General features: G+C 46.4%; 1 protein-coding gene across 3 annotated transcripts in view; it reads left to right on the top strand.

Moving 5' to 3' along the window:
* MYRIP (myosin VIIA and Rab interacting protein) overlaps positions 1–20,927 on the top strand; it is a 219,180-nt gene that overhangs the window by 141,578 nt on the left and 56,675 nt on the right. For all 3 annotated transcript variants that reach the window (XM_073811061.1, XM_019946888.3, XM_073811060.1), the window contains 6 exons: positions 1,064–1,144; positions 4,220–4,317; positions 4,544–4,624; positions 5,663–5,806; positions 12,418–12,565; positions 19,660–20,288. In XM_073811061.1, the coding sequence (XP_073667162.1) occupies positions 1,064–1,144; positions 4,220–4,317; positions 4,544–4,624; positions 5,663–5,806; positions 12,418–12,565; positions 19,660–20,288 (1,181 nt within the window). The remainder of the gene's footprint in view (positions 1–1,063; positions 1,145–4,219; positions 4,318–4,543; positions 4,625–5,662; positions 5,807–12,417; positions 12,566–19,659; positions 20,289–20,927) is intronic.

Here is a 20,927-nt window from a genome sequence, read left to right as displayed (position 1 = left end):
GCAGCCTGCTGACCCCGCTGTAGATGCCTACAGCAGTTACCCTAAGAGTTCCCACACTGGAGCCCCACGCAGCCCATCCAAGGAAGCACGCGCTGTATTATGTGTATCAAAGGTCTACTGCTTAGTTTGACTTGACATCAATAGCATTTCCCCATTTTGAGCTAAGAGCTGTAGACCCACATTTATTTTCTAGGTTCTATCAGTGTTTTCCAACAGCATCCAATTCAAGAATTTTTTTTGAGCCCCCTGCTGTCTCAGTGCTATCTTGGGTACTGGTGATACAATACAGTAATTTAAAAGGGAAAGAGACATCATCCACACCTCCACACCTTCAAAGATCTCTTTTGATGAATTAATACGTGAACACAAATGGTAAATCCCCAACTTAAAAAAGGTTTAGCCAACTGCTCTTCCCAGCCTGGAACCAAGATAGGGTGTGTGTTCAACTGAGAGAAGACCAGAGAAGAGGCAGTGGGCCTTAAAAGATCAAATGCCATGGCTTACCTTGTCTTGCTCTGGGCTTGTTTCCACTAACTGCTAATGACACTTTACTCACTGGCTAAAGGCCACTGTTTAGATTGATGCCATGGACAGCAGCTAAAGACCAGGCATGCAGTGTCTCATCACCCATCATGAGCAGAGTTCTACCATTATCACAGTTTTTCTAGTACGGAAGCCAAGTGTCCGAGAGGTTAAGTAACTTGATCAAGGTCACACAACTAGTCATTTGCAGGTCCAGGAAATGAGCTCATATCTCTGACTTCAATCTATTATTCCATGTTTGATTCTATATTGCCTCCAAGGAAGGCTCTGGAAGAAAGTTGGGGGTGGAAGCATTGCTACACAAGGAATTAGTATGAGAAAGAAAAATGTGACTGGTCAAAATCTGTAGCATTACTGTAGAACCCAGTGATTCCCTAAACCCATTTGCAAGGCTAACAATCAAAGTGGGTAATGGTGGTCCGCCAACTCAGTGACACAGCGCACTGGGCTCACTGAAGACCTTGGATAATCTTATAACTCTCTGTCTCCTCCTCTCTCTCTCTCTCTCCCTCTCTCTCAGGAGGAAGCTTTTTTGACGCAAACCTGGAGAATGAAGGAAGTATTTCAGGCAGTGACTCAACATTTTATAGGCAGTCAGAAGGTAAGTTTGCTTAAGGGTTTACACCTAATGGGAGGTTAGAGCATTATAAACACCTTCAGACCGTCAGGGTCCCCCATGGCATTGGAACCACTGATGCAACTCTGTTATTGTGTGTGAGAGTCTCCCTGGGTCTTCTTTTATTGCCATTTTTGTGAATCCATCATCAAAATAGGTGAATATATCTAAGGAGTAGCCTAGAGAAGTACATTCCGTACCAACCTCTAGATACTTACAATCAACTAGTGTGTGTTTTTCTGGAGTTGGAATGTGACAATCAACATACTCACTTGTGCAATTAATATTAAAATATTCTTATAAATAATGTACCATTTACTGATCAACTTTTACTTTTTTATGCCAGTACAGTCATCCCCTTAGAGCAAAGGTTAAAAGCAAAACAAACTTCTTCCAATTCCAAATAAAACCTCCTCCAACACTCCGGCTCCTTCTCCAAAGTACTGGGTGTTGGGAACAGGTGTCTCCTAGTCCCCCTGGTCCTGTGGCCCCCCACAGTGCTTCTGTACTCTCTCTGTTTTCTCCTTGGGCACCTTCTCATGAAGGTCTCATCCTCTGTCATCCTTACTGCCTGAGACTTCTCCCTGGGAGAAGTCACATGGCTTTGGTGCACCTCTGTCTGAATGCCTAGCCCTTACTTCAGCCCAGAGTTCTAGACTCAGTGTTGTGATGCTTGGTCACCAAGACCTGCAGCCCCTCCAGGGATCTTAACTTCAGCATATCCCAGTCAAGCTCCTCAGCCACTTAAGTCCACCAGCAAGACTTATCTTTTCCTCAATCCCCCTCCCCGCTTCCACCCAGTCACCCAAGTTCCTATGGGTTCTATTTGCAATCCCATCCTTTTCTTTCTGTTCCAAGGTCTATGGCCTGAGCACCTCCCTGCCCTCAACTCTCCTGTATTAATATTAATTTCAGTAACCATCTATATCAGCCAGGGTTCTCCAGAGTAACAGAACCAATAGGGTATGTACAGATAACACACACACACACAAAAAGAGGTTCGTTTCAAGGACTCGGCTCACACAACTGCAGGGCCTGGCAAGGTCAGCTGACTAGAAACTCTAGTAGGAGTTGATGCTTAAGTCTTGAGGCAGAATTTCTTCTCTGGGAAACCTCTGTTTTTGCTCTTAAGGCCTTTCAACTGATTGGATGAGACCTACTCACAGTTTCAAGGGTAATCTCCTTTACTTAAAGTCAACTATTGTAACCATAACGTGGACCACACCTACAAAACACCTTCATAGCAACACCTGGGTTAGTGTTTGATTAAACAGCTGGGTGCTATAGCTTCACCAAGTTGACACATAAAACTAACAGTCCCCCCCACCTGACTGGTCCTCTGAACTTCGGTCACTCTGCCTCTGCTTTCTTATCCTCCCTCCACACCCCACCAGTTTTTATCTCTGAAACACCCTCTCAAGCCTTCACTTTCAGCCCAAACATCTTAGCGCTCCACTCCACCTCATGCCAAAACCACAGACGTGGCCTCCACCCTTTTTGATGGCTCTAGGCTCTTCCTCTCCAGGGCTCTGTGGAAGCTGGTGACTATCCCCATCATAGGATCTCCAGCATGCCTCTTAGCAGTTAGCTATGCACCTGATCACCCAATAGCTCGGAAAGCACATGAGAGCATGGGCTCAGCTCGCGTCTGTCGAGGCATCACTGGGACCCTCAGAGACCCTAGTGCTGGGGAGGTCTTGGTGCACTTTGAATCAACAAGAATTTGTGGGGCGCCACTTCTATGAAGAATACATTGATTGGTATCTTGAAGAAGAGAGATGGGAGATACAGTGTCTGTCTCCAGGGAGCACTGAATGTAGTGACAACTTAAATTTTATAGACTCTTCTTATAGAAACACTGGGGAAATTATGTGTTCACTCAGCCACCTGAGGGGTGCCAAGCCCTGAGCTGGGTTGCCCCCGTGTGTCTCTGTCAGGACTGTCACAGCCAGCCTGTGATGTCCTTGTCAGCTGCCTGGCTAGATGGTTTTGACTTTAATTGGGTTAGTTTGGGAGATTTTGTTATGTTTGCCAAATGCCACTTTCTGTTCACATGTGTGTCTTTAGGAGCCTAAGAAGCTTGAAATAAGTATTTTAATTAATGGATTGATTAATTAATGAATTGATATATTTACACCTTGTCTCATTCTACAAAGAATCTGAGGCAGCTTTCAGGAGATATGCATGTGTTAAATAATGCATGACTAGGAGATTATAAATGGAAACAGGAGGTTGAAATCGGGGAAAAGGAGACATAGGCAAGCAGCCCCTGCAGACCTCTGTTCTTGTGCCTGATGTGAATCGGGCTTCTGGGATGAACTGAGACGAATGATAGAGATTCTCACTTTCAAGTAAGAAGCAAAAAATCTAGTACCTTCAGGAAGCAAAACTCTTCCAAGTATTTGACTTCAAAAAGAATTTTGTCACCTGCAGAAGTCCTTTGACTTGGGAAATCTTCCGTTTGTCACCATATGCAAGAAATATGTTCACTAAATATATGATAGCATTATTTTTAAAAATCATGTTGGCTTGTGTTTATCTCACTTTTGTGGTTAAAATCACAGGATTTGGAGACAGAGAGGCCTGAATTCAAATCTCAGCTCTCTGTCTCACTGTGCAACGTTGGGTGAGTTATTTGACCTCTCTGTGCTTCAGTTCTCTCATCTATAAAATGGTGCCTACTCAATGAGTTGTTGGAAGGATCCACTGTGATCATGTATGAGACACTCAGTCTGAAGCCCAGCACGTGGTTGAGCTCAGCAAGATCGGCCAATGTTATCGATAGTATGGGTTTAGAGTCTAAAAAATTCTTCCATGGATTTTGTGTTTGCATTAAACCATGAGCACAGCCCTCAGAAGATTTCACAATTTTCCTCCCTATCATTATAATGATACATTACGTGCACAAAATAAAACATAATCTTTATCTGAGAAAGTGGATGAAGAACCGTTATTTCCTTATATTAAGTCCTTTTGTCCAGTCGTCTTTAAGCCACTTTGTATGTTTTGGAGCTTGTCCTTGCCTTTCAGAAAGCGGTCTATGTTCTGTTTCCTGTCTAGGACATAGCATGATGGACACATTGGCTGTCGCCCTACGGGTGGCTGAAGAGGCCATCGAAGAAGCGATCTCCAAAGCAGAAGCCTATGGGGATAGCCTGGTATGCCCACCCCGGCCCCCGTCACAACATCTGTCTGGGAGGAGGTGTGGGTGGAGTCCTGGCTGCCAAGAGAAAGTGCAGGTTGTGGGGAAACCATCATCATGATAGCCATCCTTGACTAGAGCCTATCCTCCCCCTGCATTTGTGGTCAGGACTCCTCAGAAAGTGATTGCCAAGTCTCCCAAACACACCCACAGCTCACGACATTCTCCTCCTCTCTCTGCAGGACAAGCAGAATGAGGCCAGTTACCTGCGGGACCACAGGGAGGAGCTGACTGAGGAACTGGCCACAACCATCCTGCAGAAGGTAGGTGGGCCCTAGCATCCAGATGACTGCAATTTACCACCCTGGCCTGGACCAGGGCCTTTGGTGAGCAGAAGAGCCGCCATAGGCGCCTTTGTTGTCTTGGGCACCATTTCTTCTCTTCTTCTCACTTTCTCCATTGTACTCTGGGGCTAATGCAGAGGGGTTGAATTGCCCTGCAAAAACTAAGCGGTGTGAACGTGGTTGCCTTTAGGGATTGAGCTGGTGGGTGAGGAGCCAGGAACCCAGCCCAGAGACCTTCGTACAAATGGACTCATTAAATCCAAGTGGCCATGCCCAGCCTAGCAAGCGGTGCAAACAAGCTGAAGCCTTCCCTCATGATGCTTGGTATCTGCCCCCTCCTTAGGGCTTTCAGACACTTCCTAAAGTCAGGATGTACGGCCAGAGACTCTGGGTTTGCGATCCACTTCCACTATTTATGAGCTGTGTGTCCTTAACTGATAACCTCTGAGCCTCATTCATCATCTGTAAAATGGGGACAGTTATAGTACGTAGCTCTTAGAATTATTTTGAGAATTAAATGAGGTAAAGCATTTATGGTGCCAAGCACAGAGACTGGCACACAGTAGGCACTTAATAAATAGAAGTTGTCAGCATTGTAAAAGGACTACTTGTAAACTGTAAAGTGATGTAGAATGTTCAAGGCTTTAGTTGTGCTGTTTTATCATAAGACCTGAAATCAGATAGTATTCTGTTGAAACGAAACACTTTTTTTTTAAGATTTTTTTTTGATGTGGACCATTTTTTTTAAGTCTTTTTTAAATTTGTTACAATATTGCTTCTGTTTTATGTTTTGGTTTTTTGGCCACGAGGCATGTGGGATCTTAGCTCCCCAACCAGGGATTGAACCTGCACCCCCTGCACTGGAAGGCAAAGTCTTAAGCACTGGATTGCCAGGGAAGACCCTGAAACTAAGCTCTTACATGGCTAAGAATCTCCCAGAGATGGTCCCAGTTACCCCACATAGCACTGGAGCCCTCTCCAATAACGTGTCCCCTTTGTCACCCGCCTCCTCCCTAGATCATAAGAAAACAGAAGAGCAAAAGTGAGCAGCACGTGGAAGAGGAGCCGGAGTGGCCACAGCACCAGAGTTGTAGTGCGAAGGCAGCCGACGAGGGGACCACAGCCTCCCTGGGAGGCCGCCGCGCCTCCACCACCTTCTGGGTGAGTCCCCACACCATGCCGGCCCACGCCCTACAGGTGCCCTGCATGTGTGCAAGTCAGAACCATTATCCCCACAGAAATGGGGACACCACGCTTAACATCTATAGTTAGCACATGTGCCCACCAGACAGCCTGAGGTTCCTGAAGGGCAGGGAGAGATGCAGAGAGCGCTGCGTGGGGGCCAGGAGGCCTGTGCTCTTACACACATGGAGGTGGGTTTTTACACAGAGACCAATCTAGGAAAAATAACGATGTCAATAGGCTTTTTAAAATTAATCCTGAAAATAGTTGTACTGAGTCCCATGGAAAAAAAGGCTTTCTGAAGGCCAGGTGTGTTCTTACAACTTGAGCACTTGCTTTACTGAAACTGAGAAATGACAACGAGAGAATTGCCACTGCCTTCTGAGGTCACATCTGGATGTGGGCAGGAAGTCGGGGTGTGAGTAGACCTTTTTGTTCGTCATCCCCAACCACAAAGCACAGTGTCCTTCCTGTGCCCCAAGGGTCTGGGCCTGCCACATCTGCGGTAGAGTCACCAAGCCCGTAAAATCCTTTGGTATGTGTTTAAGCAGCCCCGGCAACGATGTGTGGAGAATGGGATAGAGGCTGGGCCCTCAGTGTGGAAATTCAGCAAGAAAGAGCAGGACTGGCCAGCAGGGCTGGTGTTCTATCAGCTGCAGGTGCCCACAGTCATAGCACAGGGCAAGGGACAGGGCAACACACAGGTGCAATTTAAAACTGGAAAGGCACAATAAAAAAGAATGAAATAATGCCATCTGCAGCAATGTGGATGGACCTAGAGATGATCATACTAAGTGAAGCACAGGGAACTATATTCAATATCTTATAATAACCTATAATGGAAACAATCTGAAAAACTACATATATGTAAGTGACTCACTTTGCTGTACAACTGAAACTAATACAATATTGTAAATCAACTATACTTCAATTAAAAAAAAAAACTGGAAAGGAAGCCATGGGAAAATCACCCCATCGCATGTTATTTTTTTTACTCTCCACCGAAAGGTGGGGACAGGTATTACTGGGCCCATTTTATAGGTAAAGAAACTATAGTTTTAGCATAACTTGCCTAAGCTCCCACAGGTAGTAATCAGTGGGGTCGGGAGTTGAGTACCTTTTTCCTGTTCCAAAGCTTTTGATCTAGCTTCCTCCTCTAAAACGTGAGATCAATGGACTCGATCCCTAAGGTCCCTTTCATCCCAGAGGTTCTAGTCTGCACTGTTCCATATGGTGACCACAAGACACAAGTGACAATTTAATTAAAGTTAAATTTAAAATCCAGTTCTTCAGTCACACTGGCCACATTTCAAGTCCTCAACAGCCCCTGGGACTGGTGGCTACTTTATTGGGCAGTGCAGATACAGAACATTTCCAGCCTCCCTGAAAAGTTTTTTTACACAGCTCTGGTCTAGGGAGCTAGATAAAGACGGAGCGAGAAGCAGAGGGCATAAAAGCAGAAATGCTTCTGGAGGCTGGCCAGAGCCTGGACGTGAACCAGCAGGCCAAGCCTCGGTTCTTGGGGACTTCGAGGAAGGTGGCTCTCCCACCTTTCCACGAGCTGTTCTCGCCTCAGACACTCATCTTCCTCATCTGCCTGAGCCCCACTCCAGGGGCGCTGACTCACAGGGTCTGGGGCGGAGCTGGGCATCAGTACATTGACCCAAAGCTGGCAGGGGATGCCGGCAGGCTGCAGGCTTAAGGATGGCCTCTTCGTGATATCTTCAGGAGGGCACTCTGACCTACAGACCCTGGATGGCCCTAAACCAGAGATCTCCTGGCAGTGCTTCCTCTTTTATCCTCAGTTCTCCAAGGACACGAATACCCTGCCTCCAGGGGTAACTGTGCAGAACCCTATAACTGGGCTCCTTGGGCTTAACTGCTAAACCCAAACTTAATCCATCCCCATGCTGACAGGATTTCTCATCTACTCTCTTGAAAGAAAGTTCAGTGTGATTGTCCACTTTTTAATTTCCTCCTTTATTGTGTGGTTCTCTGCCAGTAGGGGGGTCAGTGCAATCTAGCTTTCAAAGCCTTAAGATGCAATATCCTGAAAGGCAGCAGTGCAGGGGTTATAATTCATTTAGTGCCTATCTCTTTGGGCGCGTGTATATAAAAAGTCGTCTCTGTATTAATATGGTGATCCTATTGATAATAATGATGACAGCAGAGGCTAGGCATATGCTATGCCCAGGGACTAAGGTCCATCTCTGTCTGACTCTGTCTCTTCTCTATCCTTCCCTATTTTCCTCAGCCTTTTCCCTTTGTGCTTTTGTCATTTTCCTCCCTCACATTTGCTCACTCCTTTAAATGACTATAGTACAGACCTAAAGTATTTTTCATTATTGTTATAATTATTGGATTGAATTTAATGACTATGCCCAACCCTAAAAATACAAAGCAAAGCTATGCCTCAGTTGTTATTCATATGAACACTGTTATCGATCCCTTTCCCCATAAACCCTTGATACTAAAAACATTCTCTCCCTGTTTTATGACGTGGGCTCCTTGAGAGCAAAGACTTATTTTGAAGCCATGATCGGTGCCCCAGGGAGCCTGCCCTGGTGGCAATGATGATAATCATTGCAGTCATAGCAACAATATAACATTCCAAGAAATACAGGGAGAACAGGACGCTGCTGCCCACACGGGGGACCAGCGGCTGCAGAGGAAGCTTTAACAAAGGTAACTGATGATCACACTGCAAGTTTTGCCTAAAGCTTCAGAACCAGCTGGTTTGGATGGCAGGTCCTGCTGGGTTGGAGCATGTTAGCCAGGAGTGCCTTGTCCCCAGGTTTTCAGCAAAGGGTGTCAGGCACAGCAGCAAGAGGGCATGGAAGAGCATCACCTCGGAGCCAGACAGACCCAAGGTCAAGCCCTGCACCAACCTTGTGCTTGGGCAAGTTATTCCAGGCTGCCGCAACTCACTCATGTGCACCCAATAGGACTGAGTGAGGGGATGGAGGTCTTGCCCTGGCTCAGTGGCAGAGCTTAATAAATGCTATTATTGTGACTGATATTTACTGAGTGCATTCTGTGTGCTAGACATGGCACTGATTCCTTTCTGTGAGGAAACTGAAGCTTAGAACAGATCCTCCCAAGATCCCACATAGCAAGAGGAGCTGGCATGGACCCTCTACCCAACACATTACCCATTCATGCCCAAAGAGTTAAGAGGCGGGGCCTGTTTGAACTTCGCAGTCCATCTTTGCAAGGCTTTGCTGGCATGCTAACATTCCTGAACCCATGGACTCCACCCTCCATGCCCAGCCCCCCAGCACAGACATGCAGACACTGTAACTCAGGCCCGCCCGACCTGACATCACCAGCCCTGTTTCTTCCATGGACCCTAGGGTGGGTAAGAGGAAGAAAAACAAAAGCTGTGGGTGGGAACGAAAGGGTGGCCACAGAGGGCCCAGCCAGGGAAACAAGGCAAATAAATTAATCAAGTAATCCCATCACTTCCCGAGAGCCACAGAGGTTGAACCAACTGGCAAGTAAAAATGTCGTGGTTGCGCCATCTTCTGGGCAATACGTTTACTGCAATGAGTTTGTGGCAAAACTGGGTCTAGGGTCTGGGGCTTTTCCACCCTGGCTGGAGACAGCAGGCCAGCAGTGTCCTGAGACGCGCTGGAGTCAGCTCATTGTGATTGTCAGGGTACAGCTGTTTTTCCTAGTTTGAAACAATGGCTTGCCTGAAATAGATTACAAAAGCCTGGCATCCTCAACTCATGAAAAACATAGATCCCATCTTCCCTGTTGGGACCACAGAAGGACTTTTCATTTTTTGATCTTGGCTTTCGTAGGTGAGGGAGCATTTTTGTCCTATAGAAATGGAGCCCAGCCACCTCCTACAGACACACACATACAGAAATAAAATATTGTTTGAGCCATTGCAAAATGAAATACTATCATTTCCTCTCTTTCAAACATGTATTCAGTGATTTACAGTGAGAAGTTTGAAGATAGAAAAATAAAGACCAAGGTACAGAAAACAGCTCAGGTGAGGCTGCAGTAATACTGCACCTGGCAATAGGCCATCAGCTCCTTAGGGCCACACCTGTGTCTTACATCCTACAAATTCAGTCACAAACATGGGACCGAGGGTCACATCCAAAAGACCATCCCTGTCTTCAAGGAACTCACAGTCTGTGGAGGAGTCGATATGTTGGAATAGGACTGTAGGAGAGACAGGAAGAGCCGTGCAATCACACAGAAGGGGGGTTTTCTTGACAGTCCAAGGTGGGAGACATGTCAAGGGTACATTCCCCTGAATATATGGGGGTTTGCCATGGAAGGATTTTTTTTTATTCATTTTTAATAACTTCACTTGCCAACAGATTGTCACCCTTAATCTCTGCCTCTGTGATAGCTGCTCATCATCTGTGAAGGATTTCACAAAATTATAGATGGCTCCCTGAATACCCAACCCCAAGAAAACCTTGGTTGTTGTGAAGTATCAGAGCTGTTCAGGGCGCTAGAGACAGGGTCAGTGCTTGCTGTGCCCTCAGAATGATGGAACTGGTACCCAACTGAGAGCCACTTGACGTGTGTGTTAGCTTTTCTCTCCTCCAAGACCTTGCCCTCCGTGACATAAGTGAGGATGACAGTGGGCTTCTTCTTTGTTTTTCTTGATCCCCAGTCTCATCCAAGAAGTTAGTAAGATCATCATCATTATCATAATCAGGCTTCTGAAAACCTATCCTGTAGCCCGGCCCAAATCACATTCACTCCACAGTAAACATTCATTGATTTCCAGTTCCGTACCAGTTACTGTGCCAGGGGCTGAGGATGTCACCATTAGCAGTCCATTAACCTCCCTCAGTTGCTTGCACCAGGCAAAAAAACAGATGTTGCAATAGAGTGTCGTATAACACAGCAAGAATACAAGCAGCCAAGATCCTCAGCCCAGCTTGAGGAAGGGGGTTTTCCACAGACCGTGGCCTGTTTGAACTGAAGGCACACTGAATCTCATCTAATCGATAAGAGGGGGAGAGCTCCTCCACTCCTGGGCTGCATTAACCTGTGACCGCTGCATCGAACGGCAGGTCTGGAGACCCGTCATACTCTCTTCTGTAATCAAAGGGGTGGGAAGCAGTTTGTGACCCTTGGTACACAGCTTAAAGCGTTCCGTATTTGTTATGCAAACCCATCTTCCTCCTGGATCGGCCTCAAGGTCTTGTGAGGGGAAATAGAAGAGGTTTCCTATGACTCTTTCTGGACCAGAACTGGCTGTACCACCCTCTCCAAAAAAGTGTGCCAGATGCCCTATGTCTGCAGGCTGCTGGGCCCTGGCCTAGCCTGCAATGATGGTGATGCTGGGGCTCGATCCTCAGCCCTCTCTGAGTCTTTTCTCAGACTGGTTAACCATCCTTCGGGGCAAGGCTACAGAGTGCATTGTCCTCTCCCAAAACCCTGGTCATGATGCTCAATTTTCTCACCTATATATCCTGGATCCGGTGTTTGCTATTCTCCTTTGTTATTCTCAAACACCTTTTTAAAGCTCACACTTATTATGCAATTACTGTGTGCAGTGCAAGATAAGGTTTCTGCTTCTCAACAAATTGAGTCACTCAGCCAAGGTGTTGTGGCAGAGGTGGTCTTGGAGCCCAGATACAGCTGAGTCCTGAGTCCAGCCTCAGCCGCCCGAGGGCCCTGCCCACAGCTCTCCAAACATGCTCCCCTCTTGTCTCCTACTCTCAGGACCTGTGGCGGGAGAGGAAGCAAGTTACCAAGATGAGCCAGTTCCTGCCGGGAGAGAAGGCAGCAGGAGTGTTGTTGTTGAGGTTGACCAGCTGGTGGCGCCAAACTGCCTGGGGCCTGAGTCAGAGATGGATACTTTGCTTCCTAGCTCAGAGACGCTTTTGTTCCTGTTTCACCCATAAAAAAGATCAAAGTAAATCACCAATAGAAGGGAATTCTTTCATTAAATGACAATGGAAAAAATTGGTCTCTTTCTGTTTGATGAAATTCCCTACACAGAACATTTGAGCTTCAGATTCTCAGTATAACATTTGTAACATATACAGCTCAAACATGTTTCTTGTCAGTCATTTGAAATCCCTTTTCTACCACTTGCCCTTAGGGTAGAGTTTATTTTCCTTTTTTTAACTAAATGGGAATGTGTTGCAAAGGCTCTGGGCTTGTGGACTGATCATCCTTGGTTCACTTGTCTATTGCAGCCCTTAGATTGTGCGATAACTTTCTACTTACACCGCTGAAATGCTCAGGTTTGGAGGTCTTTGAAGGGAAGATGCTCTCATTTTCATCACACACAGTTGGCCCTAAGAAATCTTGGCCGAAAGAATGGCTGGGGAAACAGGAGCCATGTGAGAACCTGCTCTGTCGGATTCTACCACATCTCTGATGCTTTCTGGCAGGCCTGCGTGCTTGCAATGGAATAAACAGGAACCATTTGTGCCATTATATGGCATGATGCTCTGATGTGCAACTTCTAAACCTCAACACGAGAAAAGACATTACCATCAGCTGTGTCTTCTCCATGCAGTGGGACGCCTGCAGATCTGAAGGCACTCCTCCTGGGGACTGTGCCTTACAAGGTCACCCCTTCCCCTCTTTTCTTTCCACAGCGGTCACAGTCTGCGTTCCCACTCAGCAGAGAAGATGCCCTGAGGACCTCTTCGCTGGAGGCTGCATCGAGGCAGCCGAGGGACCAGCAGCTGAGGGAGGAGGAGGCATTGCCCAGCTGGAAGAGCGTGGACAGGCTGGATGAGACAAGTAACTGTTCTAAGTAGCATGTGCTTGGTCTATGGGTTTCAAAAATGCTGTTGGGAGGCTTCTCGGCTGTCGTGTGGTTGCTCAGCCCTTCCTACCATCAGTCTGAGTGGGGTGTGCCCGTTTGGGACAGCTGGGCCACCAAGTCATGAGGTCTCTCACACAGCACACAATATATAATGTGGACATGTTTCCCACATGGGCAGTTTTCCTTCTGAGACCCGTGAGACAGTGGGCAAGTGTGTTCAGATTACTTGGCTACACAGACCCCTTCAGCTACGTGTTCTATGTGGACTAGGAGAAGGTGTCTTATTATATGTAGGCCAGGAACACCAATCCAACCTAGCAGGCATTCACTGCAGTATCCAAGATACCACAGCTAATGTGGTCCTCAAACATTTGCAGGGCTTTTCAACTACTCATGGTAATAAGTGTCTCCACACCATAAAAGTAAACAAATAACAACAAAGAAAGAGCATTTCAAAGTTCAGACTTAGAAACTAACAAATTTAGGTGGTATTATAAGCACTTGTAAAAGACACTCCATTTCACAAAACCGTTCCTGCTGAATTATGAGCATTCCAGAAAAATTTGCAAAGGATCTTGGTTTTCAAAACATGATTTTGTGCATAAATTTCTCTAAACTAAGGCACCCATGTGTAATTTATCAGTTGCATAGAAACAAAAAACTTAGTTCAACAACATCACACACAGAAAAATGATTTCATACTTGGCTTAAAAATCCATGCATCTCTGGGGCTTCCCTGGTGGCGCAGTGGTTGAGAGTCTGCCTGCCGATGCAGGGGACACGGGTTCGTGCCCCGGTCCGGGAAGATCCCACATGCCACGGAGTGGCTGGGCCCGTGAGCCATGGCTGCTGAGCCTGCGTGTCCGGAGCCTGTGCTCCGCAATGGGAGAGGCCGCAACAGTGAGAGGCCCGCGTACCACAAAAAAAAAAAAAAAAAAAAAAAAATCCATGCATCTCTCAGGATGAAGATTTAAAATAAAAAATATAAAGCACTTGTATGGAAAACTGCTGGTTTTTCCGAGGACTGCTTGGTCCTTGACATGCTAAAATGTCCAGGCCAACCCCAGAAGTCTTGAAAGATGTCTGATCCGTTTAGCAGGAAGCAGGTTATTCCCTGGGGGCACTTCTCAGTCTCAGCAGAGCACAAATGTAGAACAGAGGAGGGCCAGAGGCAGAGGTCATCTTAGAAGGGTAACACCAACTGGGCTATTTTCAGCAGTTCTGTTTATGCTTCAGGGGAAAGGTTGGCTCTGGAGCCTGTTGGTCCATGGTTGAGGTCAGCTGTAGGGGACACTGTGGGCTGAGTAAACCCACCTTCAGTCTTCAGTCTTGACAGTGCTTACAGCAAGTAATCCATGTCCCCCCCAAACACATTTTCACTTCGTAGACCTTGACTGAGCATCTGCCATATACACAGCATGTGCTCATTACTGGGAAATAAAGATCAGGGTACAGTTGCTGGTCTTGAGTTTCTAACTGTGAGTTGTCTGCACAATTATGAAAGAGTGAGAATTTGGAGAAAGGAGAGGATGGAGAGCAGGGTCCCAGAGGGTGTCCCAGTGCACAAAGGGAACATGGTACTGGAGCCCAGGCAGAGCTCTGAGAATTTCCCACAATGCAGCTTGACAACCAAGGTTTTCATGGGGTTGGGCATTTATGGAGCCATCCCTGCTTTTGCTGAGATAAAAACTGGCCAACTTCTAGCTTTCCCAGAGCAACATGCAATCTGGAATTATAAAAGCAGAAGAAGAGAGGAGCTGGTGATGGGCAGACCCCAGCCCACCATGTAGTGGGTGTTGGAGGAGAATCCAGGACCACATCTACAACACAGCCAACCCTGGAGGCAGGCACAGAGTAGCATCACTAGGGCCTTCTCTCTTTGGCTTCCTCCCATTGCCCCAGGAGAGGCTGCAGACAGCTGGACTCATATAGAGCCGCACATTAAGTGCCCCATCTTCCCCTGCAGCCTGTGGGTGCCTGTGTTCACAAGCGAGTGGTCTTTACCAGCCCAGGATGGGTTGCAGAACTGGCCAGGGGCTGGGGGTCCAGCAGTGAAGAAGAGGTGGCCCTGCTCTCAAGGAGCTATGGTCAGGGGTGGGGGATGGGGGGCGGGATAGACAACCACAAAAATAAGATATAGTTTAAGTGTTAAAAAAAAATGAAAGCTTTTTGGCAAAGCTCAGAGAACAGAGTAGCCAACTCCTCAAGGAGAGAAGGCCAAGGGTGTGCCACTAAGAAGAAGCATCAGATTCAGAGCCCCAAAGATGGTCCTGAGGGCAGACTTAGTGACTAATTGTAAGGCCCCAAGGATACACCTTTCCCCTGAGAGTGAATGCGCCACTGACGGGGCAAGTCTGCACATTTGCATCATGTGCGTGTCTGTTTGGCTTACCCCAGAAATGGACCCTAATACAAAGATCCGAGAGACAGCAGAAGCAAGAAGAACTACAATCCTGCAGCCTGTGGAACAAAAACCACATTCACAGAAAGATAGACAAGATGAAAAGGCAGAGGGCTATGTACCACATGAAGGAACAAGATAAAACCCCAGAAAAACAACTAAATGAAGTGGAGATGGGCAACCTTCCAGAAAAAGAATTCACAATAATGATAGTGAAGATGATCCAGGACCTCAGAAAAAGAATGGAGGCAAAGATCGAGAAGATGCCAGAAATGTTTAACAAAGACCTAGAAGAATTAAAGAACAAACAGAGATGAACAATACAATAACTGAAATGAAAACTACACTAGAAGGAATCAATAACAGAATAACTGAGGCAGAAGAACTGATAAGTGACCTGGAAGACAGAATGGTGGAATTCACTGCTGCAGAACAGAAAAAAAGAAAAAAGAATGAAAAGAAATGAAGGCAGCCTAAGAGACCTCTGGGACAACATTAAACGCAACAACATTCACATTATAGGGGTCTCAGAAGGAGAAGAGAGAGAGAAGGGACCAGAGAAAATATCTGAAGAGATTACAGTCGAAAATTTCCCAAACATGGGAAAGGAAATAGCCACCTAAGTCCAGGAAGCGCGGAGAGACCCATACAGGATAAACCCAAGGAGAAACACGCCAAGACACATAGCAATGAAATTGACAAAAATTAAAGACAAAGAAAAATTATTAAAAGCAGCAAGGGAAAAATGACAAATAACATACAAAGGAACTCCCATAAGGTTAACAGCGGATTTCTCAGCAGAGACTCTACAAGCCAGAAGGGAGTGGCATGATATACTTAAAGTGATGAAAGGGAAGAACCTACAACCAAGATTACTCTACCCGGCAAGGATCTCATTCAGATTTGATGGAGAAATCAAAACCGTTACAGACAAGCAAAAGCTAAGAGAATTCAGTACCACCAAACCAACTCTACAACAAATGCTAAAGAAACTTCTCTAAGTGGGAAAAACAAGAGAAGAAAAGGACCTACAAAAACAAACCCACAACAATTAAGAAAATGGTCATAGGAACATACATATCAATAATTACCTTAAATATGAATGGATTAAGTGCTCCAACCAAAGACACAGGCTTGCTGAATGGATACAAAAACAAGACCCATATATATGCTGTCTACAAGAGACCCACTTCAGACCTAGGGACACATTCAGACTGAAAGTGAGGGGATGGAAAAAGATATTCTATGCAAATGAAAGTCAAAGGAAAGCTGGAGTAGCAATACTCATATCAGATAAAATAGACTTCAAAATAAAGAATGTTACATGAGACAAGGAAGGACACTACATAATGATCAAGGGATCAATCCAAGAAGAAGATATAACAATCATAAATATATATGCACCCAACACAGGAGCACCTTAATACATAAGGCAACTGCTAACAGCTATAAAAGAGGAAATCGACAGTAACACAATAATAGTGGGGGATTTTCACACCCCACTTACAACAATGGACATATCATCCAGACAGAAAATTAATAAGGAAACATAAGCTTTAAGTGAAACAATAGACCAGATAGATTTAATTGATATTTATAGGACATTCCACCCCAAAACAGCAGATTACACTTTCTTCTCAAGTGCACACAGAACATTCTCTAGGATAGATCACATCTTGGGTCACAAATCAAGCCTCAGTAAATTTAAGAAAAACTGATATCAAGCATCTTTTTTTTTTTGCAGTACGCGGGCCTCTCACTGTTGTGGCCTCTCCCGTTGCGGAGCACAGGCTCCGGATGTGCAGGCTCAGTGGCCATGGCTCAGGGGCCCAGCCGCTCCGCGGCATGTGGGATCTTTCCAGGCCGGGGTACGAACCCGTGTCCCCTGCATCGACAGGCGGACTCTCAACCACTGTGCCACCAGGGAAGCCCCCTATCAAGCATCTTTTCTGACCACAGCACTGTGAGATTAGAAATCAATTACAGGGAAAAAAAAAACGTAAAAAACACAAACACATGGAGGCTAAACAATATGTTATTAAATAAGCAAGAGATCACTGAAGAAATCAAAGATGAAATAAAAAAATAACTAGAGACAAATTACAATGAAAACATGACGATCCAAAACCTATGGGATGCAGCAAAAGCAGTTCTAAGAGGGAAGTTTATAGCAATACAAGCCTATTCAAGAAACAAGAAAAATCTCAAATAAACAATCTAACCTTACACCTAAAGGAACTAGAGAAAGAAGAACAAACAAAACCCAAAGTTAGCAGAAGGAAAGAAATCATAAAGATCAGAGCAGAAATAAATGAAAGAGAAACAAAGAAAACAATAGCAAAGATCAATAAAACTAAAAGCTGGTTCTTTGAGAAGATAAACAAAATTGATAAACCATTAGCCAGACTCATCAAGAAAAAGAGGGAGAGGACTCAAATCAATGAAATTAGAAATGAAAAAGGAGAAGTACAACAGACACCACAGAAATACAAAACATCCTAAGAGACTACCACAAGCAACTCTATGCCAATAAAATGGACAACCTGGAAGAAATGGACAAATTCTTAGAAAGGTATAACCTTCCAAGACTGAACCAGGAAGAAATAGAAAATATGAACAGACCAATCACAAGAAATGATATTGAAACTGATTAAAAATCTTCCAAGGAACGAAAGTCCAGGACCAGATGGCTTCACAGGTGAATTCTATCAAACATTTAGAGAAGCGCTAACACGCATCCTCAAACTCTTCCAAGAAATTGCAGAGGAAGGAAAACTCCCAAACTCATTCTATGAGGCCACCATCACCCTGATACCAAAACCAGACAAATATACTACAAAAAAAGAAAATTACAGACCAATATCACTGATGAATACAGATGCAAAAATCCTCAACAAAATAGTAGCAATCAGAATCCAACAGCACATTAAAAGGATCATACACCACGATCAAGTGGGATTTATCCCAGGAATGCAAGGATTCTTCAATATACACAAATCAATCAATGTGATACACCATATTAACAGAAGAATAAAAACCATATGATCATCTCAATAGATGCAGAAAAAGCTTTTGGCAAAATTCAACACCCATTTATGACAAAAAAAAAAACAACTCTCCAGAAAGTGTGCATAGAGGGAACCTATCTCAACATAATAAAGGCCATAAAAAAAAAAAAGATCTGAGGGCCTATAGTTTATTTGGAGGTGAACCTGGAACCACAGGGAGGAGAGTAGGGATATGATACAGGGAAGTGAAAATAGGCAACAAATGACTTGTTATGAAGCAGGGTACGACCATGGGTGATGAGCCCTCCTCACTGGGGAACTCCAAGAGTTCCAATGGGCAAGGGAGCTGGGGTACTTATCCCCTAGCTCCCCAGTCATTAGTCAGGGCTGCTCCCAGGAGGTGGTGATTCCATTCTGCCTCAGGGCAGCCAGCACAGTCTCTAGTAACCAGAGAAAGCCTTAGGAAAAGCAAGATTGCTGCCCACTGGCCATTACTAGCTCCAACTGAGAGACAGCCTGAGCATTTCTGGAGAAACCCTGATGGGCCCTTTAGTCGCTGCCTTCTGCACTACCTGACTGTCGATCTTGGGGCATGGCACTGGGGAAGACGCCAACAAAATAGAGCCCTTTTCCCCAGAAGACCTACTATTATCACAGGTAGAGCCCATAACATGTCAAAGGTAATAATACCCTGGTTAGCCTCTCTTTTGAATGTTCACACAGTCAGTGGAAACAGTGTTGTTGTAGTACGGAAGAGGAACTATAGAGTACAGACGTAGGGTATAAACATATCTGTCTTCTATACACATGTACAAGGAGTACACAGGTGCCGATCCAGTCAGGTGTTAAATAATAATGGTATAATTCAATTCAATAGATGGAGGATAAAAATAGTTGGGGGCCCTCATTGTAGTAGGCACTGTGATGGATGCTTCACATATGTTGTCTCATAAAAATCCTCTGACAGCCCGGGAGGGTCACACTGTCCCCACTGACAGGTCAGCAAACAGGCTCAGAGATGCTCTCTGACCAAGGTCACCTGCTAGTAATGGCCAGGACTGGGGCTCAGCCCTAGCTCTGCCGGAATTCAAAGTTCTTGTTCTTTGCCCTGCCCTACAGTGGCCTCATTTATAGGCAAGGGGGAAAGAGCTGTTAAGAATTCATCTTTTGCTCTGAGCAGGTATGTGTAACACACTCTATAAGCCTCACCTCATTTCGTCCTCTCAGCAGCCCAGAGAAGTATTAGCTGTACCCTTTTCACCAACCAGAGACCCAAGCTCGGAGACTCACACAGCGGCTAAGTGGCTGAGCGTGCTCTCTGCCCTGGCCCTCTGACTTCCCAGCCTCTGCTCTTTCCTCTGCACGAGCTGGCTTTGGGACAGTGCAGGCCAAAGAGATGACTGAGACCCAGACCCTGCCGCAGGGCCCTTGTCATCGGGGAGGAGGGCCCAGCCCTGTGCGTGACCAGCCAGAACCCAAGTTGGATCATGGAATGAACCAGACAGTCTGTCACAGCAACTCAGGGAAGGAGGAGGCCACGTATGGGCGGGAAGACCAGAAAGTGCTCTAGGAAGAGGGGCACAGGGGAGGTCTTCGCGGGGCCCCTTGTTCTAAGGCGGTACCAGCCCCTCTCTGATTTCTCTCTCCCTCCTGCCTGCAGATGTGGCCCCAGTTTTGCAGAGCCCTGACGGGAACTGGATGGCCCTGAAGGATGGGGCTCTGCCCCCAACCCGCCTGCTGGCCAAACCTAAGAGTGGCACGTTTCAGGCCCTGGAGGCGGCCTCCAGCGTGGCGTCCGCCTACGATGAGATGGGCTCTGACAGCGAGGAGGACTTTGACTGGAAGGAGGCCTTGAGCACGCTGTGCCCACAGCCCCAGAGCCTGCCCAGGAACCCCCAGCCTCAGCCCACGCAAGCCCAGGGCTCAGACCAAGGCTCCTCCGCCTACTCTGGGCTCTCCCCCAACCCCGAGGCCATGTGCTCTGACTCAGAAACCTCCTCGGCAGGCTCTTCCCGGGAAGCTGGGCACCGGGCTGGGCTGTCCTGGTTGCAGAGGAAGGCCCCCAGGAATCCCTCAGCCGAGAAGATGCGCCTACAGGGAGAGCTAGACGTGAACTTCAACCCCCAGGCAGCCAGCAGGGAGACCTCAGACAGCAGCGAGCCTGAGGAGGCCCCCCACCCCGCAGATCGGAGGGCCAGGAGGTGGAGAAGGGCCCGGGTGGGCTCGGAGGAGCCAAGCAAGGAATTGTCTTTCCCCAGCGGCCATCCCCCGGAGCTGGACACACATCAGGTAATAAAGCTGGGTGCGTGCAAGCACACACACATTTTTCAGTAGGCTGTGCCCTCCTCCAAGCAGGAGTGGTGTGGAGAGTCCCGGGTTCAGAATCCATAGAACCGGATTCTCATCTTGGTTTTGCTGCTCAGTCATAACTCTTGGAGGCTCCATGCCCTCCTCTCTGGAGATGAAAGCTTAGAGTTCAAAGTGGGTTTGCAAAGTGTGGCCCCCAGACCAGCAGCCGCAGCAGCACCTGGGAACTTGTTAGAAATGCAGATCCTCAGGCCCTGCCCCAGAGCTGCTAAATCAGAAATTCTGGGAATGGTGCCCAGGCATCTCTTATAACAAGCTCTCTTGGTGATTCTTCTGTGCATTAAAGTCTGATGGCCACTGGTGTGGGGTTAAGGCTACGGGGTTTAGAGTCAGCCTCCTCGAGTTCAAATCCAGCTGTGTAACCTTGGACAAGGCATCTTTTTAGGTCTCAGTTTCCTCATCTGTCAAATGGGGCTAATATTAGAACCTGCTTCAAAGAATGGTTGTGATGAGTGAATAAGATAACTTTATAAATTGCTGTCCTAGGACACAGCACAAGGGCACAGTCAGTATTGTTTCAATGTGATAATTCAGGGCACAGTTTACTAACATTCTGTGACT

This window comes from Tursiops truncatus, chromosome 10 (genome assembly GCF_011762595.2).
Source record: "Tursiops truncatus isolate mTurTru1 chromosome 10, mTurTru1.mat.Y, whole genome shotgun sequence".
NCBI lineage: Eukaryota > Metazoa > Chordata > Mammalia > Artiodactyla > Delphinidae > Tursiops > Tursiops truncatus.
This window is presented reverse-complemented; position numbering and strand designations above follow the sequence as displayed.